Genomic DNA, 10,561 nt, shown 5'->3' on the forward strand with positions numbered 1-10,561 from the left:
CCCAGCTATCCCATCATACATCGCTGTAAATTTGAAAAAAGTGATGCCTGTGGTTTGTTTCGCTGCGCCTGACAATTATACTTAGGATTACGATCAGTTTTACAGTTATTGCTGATATAAGGTGAGGTAGCATTGTAATAGGTTGAATTTTGTTATGTATCTGGAATCTCTAAATGTCACTTTTTAATACCTTTTTCGCCCAGCCTGTCAATACTTCCTCCTCCGAGGCTAGGCCTAGCCTCGGCCTAGCCATACATACACAGGCCGCAGGCGCTATATGTAGGCTAGGCCTCGCACAATGCATCGCATATATCCTCCTTGACCGCCGAGTCCAACACAGAGAGTCAACTGGTGCCTATGTCGATTAACTAGGGCTTAGCATAGGCTAGCAAGTAGTTATATCTGTACATGCCAACACCATACCAGACAACCTTGATTGAGAAATTTCAAAGAGTCAGATCGGGTGATGCCGAAAAGGCACGAACAGTGGCTGGGGACCAGGCCAGGGTGCCGCCAAGCCTCCAACAAGGGCTCCTGGTCGGATTAAATGGCAGAGGCCTAGGCCTATCATGGATTAATGTCAATGAGTTTATAATGATCTCAGATACAGTAGTTATTGACACATGGAGGTAGAATGTTGTGTTGATGGATGTATTGTTTAGTTATCGTTATAGTAAAATTTATTACAAGTTAAAAAAAAAAAAATTACTCAAATTTTGTCAGTTTTGCCGGCGGCGGGGTTTGTTTAAGACCAATATTTGATTGGAATTCGTAAGACTTACGGCAAATGCGTACGATACGGTACTTTCCTGAGCACAAAAGTGGATTTTATTCGCGTATAAATTTCAGACATCAACTGCAGCGGAAATAAACAATGGATGAACACAAAACAAATGCATGACCGTTGTTTAAACTTTAATTTGCATATCAATGACATAATTGATATCCAATCAAGATACCCAATTTTAAAGATTTATTTAAAATCCAACACCATGACACAGAAGTGCAAGGCTACTATGAAACAGTGACCAAAATATTGAAAGTGTGACGTCACACTTGTAACATACCTAGATAGATCTGCAAGATTCCTGATTTGCCCAGGAGACTCCTGATTTTGAGACTGGTCTCCTGACTGAATGAAAATCGTTCTCCTGATTTTGGCCAGCTTCTAATTTAAGAATGAATTTTTTAGTTAGACCAGCTACTACTAGGCCTATACGGCCTAGGCTAGCCCTACTACCAGGCCTAGTAGGGGGCCTAGACCTAGGCCTAATCACTACTTATATGGATGGTAGAATTTAGCCTATAATTTAAATTTTACAAATTCGTAATTAATAGTTACATATCCAAATCAGACCACCACCTTGCGAGAGGGGGACACCTCCGCCCTCTCCCAACAAACCCAGCCCTCGGTTGGCGCAAATCGCTAAAATGCTTAAAATCTATGAGGGAACACATACATCTTAATTTGTTCTGATTTTTATCACTCAAATGTTGGCATGTTACATGTATGACGATGTTGAATGTATGCACTTAATGAATGTATTTAATTTAATAAAAGTCTTGTGATAACACAATATATCAACCTAGGCCTATTTCTATGCTAACCTTGGAGCCTTGTGCAAACATACAAAGTGAAATAGAAATTCCTGTGAATAAAATTTCTCTTTTGTACTGGCTAGGGTAGGAACGCACAACGAACGCACTCCATTCAACAACATGAATGCATCATAATAATAATACCTATGCAAGGGTAGAGGTTTTAAATTTACATCCAATTGTGACACTTGTATTCTTTGTTTTTATTGATTTTTATTATCTGGCTTTAATAAGTTATGAGTTTTCTTGTACATATTCCAATCTGCATTTCCAAAAAACTGCACATCTAGACCTGTACTTATAAGTTTTACACCAAATCCAAGCTTTGGCTGGTTCTATTTTCCAATTCAAGCTAACATTTATAAATTTTGTTTCAGATTTCATGTTTAACAGTGTTTAATGAACCACAAAACAAAAGATGATTGATGATACTATTGTAGAAGAGATGCTGGAAGATATTCAAGAAGATGAGGCTAAAGAGAACAAGTCAACAAAATGCTTTAATAAAGAGAAAGCATTTAATACACCTTCAACATCAATTTTGAAGCCAAAGTTTGCGAGAAGAAGCTTAGGGATGTTCACCACTCCCACTGCCTACTATCAAGATCTGCTAACAGATTTTGGATCTGTCTATGGGTCTAAAACATCTGCTGTATTTAGAACACCATGCAAAACATCTGATAACTGTTCCATTAAATCACAAAATAAGTGTAAAAGAATCAAAAGTATCTATGAAGAAAGTAAAATGTTTGATCACTGTGATATGTCAGTAACTATTTTGCATTCTGAAAGTGAAAGCTGTAGGAGTGGAAATGATTTGCCTACAGATACCAAAGGTGATGACCCTGCCAAAAGCATTGATTTTCAGGAATCTATGTTCCCATTATTTGTAGTACCAGAGGAACCAGAAGCCTTAGAAATTACCACAATTTCTGAGGATTATATTGAGGATAGGCCTACTTGTTCATTGAGTTCTAACATTAAAGAGAATACAAGGCTACAAGAATGTGATAACATTTGTCATGAGACTCATACAGATCATGATTTGGAGAGTAAAGAACATTGTAAATCACTAAATATTAATAATGCAGGTATCAGGTCTCCACAATTTCTCAAGCCACATGATGATTGCAAACAAGATAATGGTGTAAATGAGAAAGCCATTGAGCATATTCCATCAATTGAACATAATACACAAAGTACTTTTGAAATTGTCCACCCTAAGGAAACAATAACTGATTATAGCAAAAACACAGGAAAATGTCTTGAGAGGAATTTTGAATCTGGAAATTGTGGTGAAAGTACAGGAAATTCACAAATATCAAAATTTCCTGAGACGGAGAATATTGGTGTCTCCATAGATATGGTAGAAGGATTTTCTGTCATTCCACAAAATGTTGATGAAATTCTTGAAAAGGACACTGAAAATATGGGGCATAAATCTGCAAAAGGCACATCAGAGGAACCAGCTAGTGTGCCAAATGTCAGCAGTGTGGTGATGACAGACTCCAGCCAAGCTTCTAATTTTTTGAAGGCAAAAAATGAAGATTCGCAAAATACTGAAGACAGTGGTGTTCATAATCTTTCTAGTAGCATTGGTGTCTTGAATAAATTAGAACTTGAAAATAAGGATGATGTCAAGAGGAATTTTGAATCTGAACACAGTATTGAAAGTAAAGGAAATTCACACATTCCAGAATTTCCAGAGACTGAAAATATTGTCTCCATAGGTATGGTGAAAGGAATTACTGTCATTCCACAAAATTTTGTTGACCGTCTTGAAAAGGACACTGGCAGTATGGAGCATAATTTTACCAAAGGCACAATAGAAGAACCAGCTAGTGTCCCAAATGTCAGCACTGTGGTGATGACAGACTCTAGCCAATCTTCTGATTTTTTGGAGACAAAAAATGAAGATTCGCAAAATACTGAAGACAGTGGGGTTAGTCTTTCTAGTAGCATTGGTCTCTTGGATAAATTAGAACCTGATAATAAGGATGGTCTTGAGAGGAATTTTGAATCTGAAAATTATATTGAAAGTTCAGAAAATTCACACATACCAGAATTTCCAGAGACTGAAAATGTTGTCTCCATAGGAATGGTGAAAGGAATTTCTGTCATTCCACAAAATGTTGTTGACATTCTTGAAAACGACAATGGCAGTATGGAGCATAAATCTACAAAAGGCACAACAGATAATGTACCCAATGTCAGCAGTGTGGTAATGACAGACTCTACCCAAGCTTCTAATTTTGTAGATACAAAAAATGAAGATTCACAAAATACTGAAGACGGTGTTTTTAGTCTTTCTAGCATTGGTGTCTTTGATAAATTTTATAATAAAGGTGGACTTAGTGATGAAGTTCTGCCTTGTTGTCTTTCAGAAAAAGACATACAGAAAATTGATGAAAGAAGACCAATGCCAACAGATGAACATCTTTCAGAAGTAGACTCTGTAAATGACCGTATTGTTGAAAATTTTTCTCCAGAGAAATCAATTGAACTTGAATGTAGTAAGGTAACAGATAACCTACATTATGATCAAAATAAACATTTTATGTGCATTGTGAACAAAGAAAAGTTCAATGTTGATTCCTCTGAAAATTGCTCAAGTGGTACTGAAATTACTGTTCATTTGCAACAATTGAATGACAAGGCAGATGTTAAGAATGATGTTGACGGATATAGCAAAAGTGATGATTATGTTGCTAAATGTAGCGAAAGTAAAAACATTGTTGAATTTGAAGCACCAGTATGTCCAAGTACAGGTCAATATACAGGTACATTTGAGAGTCTTGATAGTGAAACAGCAAGGCAAAATATTTTATCATCTTGGAATACAACTCAAAGTATATATGAAGGTACAAATATTGAACAGGGTACAATAATCTTAGAGGACACAGAGTTTCATTTATTTAATGAAAATACAGAGAAAAGAAAGAAGAAAAATGGTAATAGAAAGGGAAGGCGAAAATCAGTGAGACTTCAATTAAAGGAAATGTCTTCACTCTCAGGAGGTAACTGTATTCAGAGAGATTTGGCAAGCCCAATGTTGCAACAGTACACAGAAGTTGATTCTTATTCAACATGCATGGAGAAGCCAGTTGACTTGAATGACAAAAATGAGCAAGTGCTGCAAAAGAAGAAAAGGGGTCGTCCTAGAAAAATTAAAAGAGGCTTGACAGAACCTGCCACTACCTCACCTGCTTCTAATAAATTTAAAAGAACATGTACATCTTCAAGCGCTTTCAGTCCTAAAGAGAATGAAACCTCTTCTAATACAGTTAATACATTTCAAGAGCTTTCTACATCTCCAAACCTCTTCAGTCCTAAAGAAACTGAAAGTTTTCCTGATATTGGTTGTTCTTCAGTCAATACATTCAGTCCTAAAGATGCTAAAGGCTCATCTGATGCAGTTAGTAGTTTTCAAAAATCATGTACTTCTTCACACATCTTTATCCCGAATGAGAATAAAACAGTTGATAATTCACGCGATGTTGATATTTTATGTGAATTCAATGGATTAGATGACTTGAACATTTTTAAGGAAGTGACTGAAACGAGCACTAAAGGTGAAACAAAGGGAAAAAAAGCCAGTCCAGTGATGCACTATTGTACAGAAGTTGGTTCTTCATCAACATGCATGGAGAAGCCAGTTGACTTAAATGACAAAAATGAACAAGTGCTGCAGAAGAAGAAAAGGGGTCGTCCTAGAAAAATTAAAAGGGGCTTGACAGAACCTGCCACTACCTCACCTGCTTCTAATAAATTAAAAAAATCTTGTACATCTCCGAGCATTGTCAGTCCAAGGGAGACTGAAACCTCTTCTGATACAGTTAATACATTTCAAGAACCTTTTTCTACATCTCCAAACCGCTTCAGTTCTAAAGAAACTGAAAGCTCTTCTGATACTGGTTGTACTTCAGTCAGTACGTTTAGTCCTAAATATGCTAAAGGCTCTTCTGATGCAGATAGTAGTTTTCAAAAACAATGTACTTCTTCACACGTCTCCATCCCGAAAGAGACTAAAACTGTTGATTATTCTCTAGATGCTGATTATTTCTGTGAGTTAAATGGATTAGACGACTTGGACATTTTCAAGGAAGTGCCTGAAACAAACACTAAAAGAGGAACAAAGAAAAGAAGGGCAAAGAAACTCTTAGTAGATGAACAAAAAAAATCAAGGAGGCGTTCTGCACGTTTGGCTGGCATTCCTGTACAAGATAACCCTCTTGTAATTGAACAAGCTACAGAGAAACATACAGATTCTTGCTATTCATCAGAAGGTTTGAAAGATTTTGGCAACATTAGAGAAAAAAACTCAAAAAGTGTTAAAGAAGAGGAAACTCTATGTCATGCAGTTTCACAGAGAAAATTCAGAAAGATCAAGAGAACAAGTTTTGGAAAACCTTTATTATTAATGAATACTTATGAAACTATTTTGGAACCAACAGATGAAGCATGTGATGAGGAGTCATTGCAAACTGTGGAAGAGGAAGTTGAAAAAACTGACAATGGTAGATTGAACATGTTTGTTGATGTCTGTGAATACACAGTTCCTAGTGAAATTAAATCTGATAATGAAACAGCCCCAGTGTTTACTGATGTAGATGTGCCAAACGTATTAGAATCTGAAATTGGTAAATTTGAAGAATCATCTTCTACAACAGCTTCTACTACTGCCACTGATCCACCTGATGTGGATGTCCGGGTTCATTCTGAACTTGATTTACCTTGCAATCCCGAAGAAGGCCCGCCTGTAAAGCGTCTGTCTTCCAGACGTAAAAGACCGGTTATTTCAAAAAATGTACCTAAAAAGAAGAAAAAAACTCTAGAAATACCACAACCAATGTCAACTGCAGAAGTTCAACAACTGTATTTGAACCGTGGTCGGTGTCCTAAAGTAACCAAACCTAATCTTTTAGAGACAATTTTTGAAGTATCTCAAAACGAAAATGGTATAAAAATTGGGGGGAAAAAATTAAACCGCAGAATGACCTTCCAGTGCCCCTGGTTACCAAGAAAACGAAGTAAGAAAAATAAAGGGAAAAGGCTGATTGGTAAAAATAAGAAGTACAAGGTATCGGACCAGGTCCTTATGGATAGGCTGGATAGTGTACTGAGTGACTTAGATGTGTATGAAACACTTTTACTGTAGTTAAAACAAAAATCCAAATCTTAGAGTTACAGTGTATTTATACAGTACAAGCTAATTATTTGACATACAGTACTGTTTTCAAAATCTGCTGGTGGCTTGATTTTTCAAACATGGTGAGGTTTAAATATATATTGTATTTATATTGTATAACATGGACCATGCAATGCTTACAAGCAAGTATTTAAAACATGTTCGCTTTCTTTCTTCCACCAATCTTCTGATGCTTTAGTAGGTAGCTCTACTGTATAGTAATGAAAAGACATCATGATATTTCGGATCACTCAGACTACAGTATCCAAGTATACTATTTATATTTTGAATTTGCTGTACCTATATTATAGAATATTTTACTACAGTTATGTATACAGTTGAACTTGCCTAAGTCAAATAAAAAATGCCATTGAAAAATTGTTTGACTTTAAATAGATTGTTAATTAATGAAAAACCCAACAATTTGGCATGTAAAATAAGTTTGACTTTTTTTTGAAAATTATTATTATTTATTATTGAAAATTATTTGAGGTACTGTAGGGAAAGTCGACTTAGGAAAGTTTAACTGTATTAACACAAATTTTCATCTTGATTAGCTGTGCATTGTGTTTTAATATTTCAATTCTACTGTACAGTATATGATTGTGTTACACTGGTCTCTTCCCAACCCAATTTTAGATTGACTAGTACAGTACTAATAGTTGAGTTGAGTTAGCAGTTGTTTTTAAATAAATGTTTTTTTGGTTTTTTTTAATGTTAACTACTGTATATATTTTTTTGGACCTTATATCAATATTAGCTATCCGTGGGGGAAGTGCTGCAGTTTTGTAATTACTATACTGTGTTATATGACTCTGAGACTGCAGTGTATTTTGCATAAAGCTATCCAGATTTGGTGTCTAGAAAACTCAGATCTAGAATCCTCAGATCTGAGTTTTCTAGTTTTAGAAAACTTGGGTATTTAAATTGTTATACCATTATTTTCAGAGGGAAGTTTGAACTAAAACAGCAAATTACTGTATAAGTAAAAAGGGTTAAACAACACCTAAAATGTTTCCAGGGGCTTCCCTGGCCCAATCCAGTTACGGTATTACATTCTATCTAGTAAATCTGAAGATTCTTTAATTTGAACAAAAGAAAATTTCACCATAATCATGGCATAATGTACTCTTAGGTGATGTGGGTTTGTGTGGTCCATTGCTTTAACTGATTAATTTGTTTATTTTGAATCTCCTTGCTTTCGGGTGGTCTGAGTTTTCTAGACAAATCCAGATTATCAAGTTTTCTTTGACAGGGTACCCAAGTCACGCGAGTCTCCTGAAAATTGGGGCAGTCTCCCGCAAGCAAGCAAATTTCTCACGGAAACTAACCCATCTTCCCGCAAATTAAATAAATTTGCATGTTTTGTACTTTATTACCCCTTTCTTTCAATAATTGTCTCACGGAAGTCAGTGTGGATGCGCAGCAAAACAAAATTAACCAGATCTTACGGAAGTAAATTCTTCCAACTTGGGACTCCTGTTTTTGTCAAATAAAATTTGATAGTCTGGACAGGGCTTTAGGAGAAAAAAAAAAGACACTTGCAAACATATTTTGAATACAATACAAAAATATTCAATGAACTTTTCATCTTAACATTTATATGTGTATACAAGTACAGTAAACCCTCGAAAATATAGTAGTACTCGTCATTTTTAAGTAGGTATTCAATAGGTTGTACGTTAATGTTAAGATATTATTCATTTATACCTTTTATGGTAACATGCTAATCAGCACAATTCTGGTTTTTTTTTTTTTTTTAACAATAAATCAAAATGTAGAAGCAAGAAAATTAATGCTTGGACTTATATTTTAAGTTTCTTTTTCTGCAACTACAGTAGTAAAATACAGATCACCCTCCAATTTGAGTCCCTTTAATTCCTCACCACTTTTTCAAAGTACCAACAATCCAAATCTTCTATCACAAAGGATAGAAGAAAAGGATCTGTTCTAATCTATTCTGTATATAAATGAATCTAATAATTAGCCTACCACTGTTGCTAGATTGCAGACACAATAGTTAATGACACTGCATGTAGAAACATGGCAAATACCAAACAAATGAAAATGAAACCTGCGTTGCAAAATGTCTCTGTTTTGAAATGTCTGGTTTTGACATGTAACCATCACAGTCATGGGAGATTTCTTCTCAAGTACTACGGAACTTCCGTAGTTAGGCCTATTTTAAATACTGTAGGTCTATAAGTCAAGAACAAATGACTTTTCCATCAGGATCTTTGGTTACATTGTCCCTAGAAAACTCATACTTTATTGGATTACTAATAAATTACTAAGAAAAAGTGGCTCAAAAATCTTAACCCTGTTCCGTTTGTTTGAAATTCCACAAATGATTATAACTCCATGCTTATATCATTAGGAGGTCCGGAAGATAAATTGTTCATTTACTACGGAAATCTGAGGACCTAATAACGGAAATGCATTTTACGTCTGTCATAGTAGTACAGTAGGTCTAATACCACTTTTATACTATCAAGCCAAAACAAACACTGGTGTAACACTGGAGCCAAAACCCATTGACACTTAACAAAGAAACTGCGGGATGATCTCGGGTTGCACCTATTTACACTTGACAACGAACACCGGTGTTGAACACTGTCCTCTATGGACATTCTTGAAAAAAAAAAAAAAAAAACTAGCTCATTAGTCTGCAATCAAGTTTAGTATCGCAGGAGGAAAACATAATTTATTTGAACACTAAAAAACGAATTAATTTTTAAACAAAAATATAACTTACATTATGTTTATTATTTTTAACTAAATACAGTACTCTCAAAATATACAAATAGTTATATTATTTAAAAAAAAAAAAAGAATAATTTTAATTAAGTGGATGGTTAAAATCCCGGTTTGTAAAAGTCGGGGATTGTTTACACTGATGTGTTCCGATGTCAACGGGGCTACTCCTTAGAAGCTTCTCAAAACATTCACCTTTGTTGAACTCGGGTTCAGCACACCAGAGTTGTTGACCTTCATCCATTTACACTCACCATAACTCCGGTGTTTGAAACCCGTTTCAACAACGGGGAAGTACTGTAAAAGGGGGTTTATTCCAGAGTCCCGCTGACAGTGTAAAAGGGGTATAATATGAATAATATAATATAGCAACAGAAGCAGTGGTGATGTATCCTGAAGACGAGAGGACAGCACAGGGAAAATCATTTAAAATATACTTCAGTGGTTCACCGCTGGATGGATATAAGAGGTAGGAAGAAAACCACTTTTGTAGAAACACTTCTAAAAGACACAGGGATGGTAAATACAGATGAGCTTTGCAATCGTATGTTGGATAGAAACATCTGGATTGTGCATGCGTCGGTGCGACCTGGTGGTTGGCAAATCAGGTAATTCAATTAAGGATGACTCTCTTTGCTTTTTAAAATTTCCAGTGATTTCTCTATATGTACCTCAGAAACCTATAAGATAAAATGCAAATTTCAGTTATTAGCCAACATTAATAATACATTCAAATCAATTGATATGCAATAAATTGATAATGAGGCTTGTGAAGTAATCCTGGAATTGGAAGCCATCAGTACTTTGGTTGTACCTGTACGACAAAGATTCCGAGAAAGAAACCTGACTAAGCTCCATCCAAATAAACAATTGTATTTTAAGATTGTGTACTCGGTGTTATAGATCAGTGTTGGCATCAGGGTGGGGTAGCCTCTTCCCCCTTCCCCGTTGGGGAGAAAAACCACAATTCATCAAGGAGAAAAATATTAGTAGATAATTAAATAAGCATTTGAAACTCCC

The 10,561-nt window shown here is 35.5% G+C and overlaps 2 protein-coding genes across 3 annotated transcripts in view; one reads left to right on the plus strand and one right to left on the minus strand.

The window, feature by feature from the left end:
• Positions 1-9,206, plus strand: LOC117113012. Of its 2 annotated transcripts, XM_033256223.1 has the most exons (3): positions 1-121; positions 1,977-4,366; positions 4,400-9,206. In XM_033256223.1, the coding sequence occupies exons 2-3, from the start codon at positions 2,018-2,020 to the stop codon at positions 6,755-6,757; spliced, it is 4,707 nt and encodes a 1,568-aa protein (XP_033112114.1). In that variant the 5' UTR covers positions 1-121; positions 1,977-2,017; the 3' UTR covers positions 6,758-9,206. The 2 variants fall into 2 exon arrangements, with proteins under 2 accessions (XP_033112114.1, XP_033112113.1); XM_033256222.1 differs by having other exon boundaries at positions 1,977-9,206.
• A 996-nt stretch (positions 9,207-10,202) lies between these two features.
• The window catches only part of LOC117113033 (cytosolic arginine sensor for mTORC1 subunit 2-like), a 5,414-nt gene continuing 5,055 nt past the window's right edge, over positions 10,203-10,561 (minus strand). The window contains exon 7 of the mRNA XM_033256256.1: positions 10,203-10,221. Coding sequence (XP_033112147.1) covers positions 10,203-10,221 — 19 coding nt within the window. The remainder of the gene's footprint in view (positions 10,222-10,561) is intronic.

Source organism: Anneissia japonica, unplaced genomic scaffold, assembly GCF_011630105.1.
Source record: "Anneissia japonica isolate Jap-2015-1 unplaced genomic scaffold, ASM1163010v1 scaffold288039_len1115542_cov189, whole genome shotgun sequence".
Taxonomy (NCBI): domain Eukaryota; kingdom Metazoa; phylum Echinodermata; class Crinoidea; order Comatulida; family Comatulidae; genus Anneissia; species Anneissia japonica.

Coding starts and splice junctions, on each gene's coding strand:
- LOC117113012 (XM_033256222.1), top strand. CDS start 2,018: ATGATTGATGATACTATTGTAGAAGAGATGCTGGAAGATATTCAAGAA.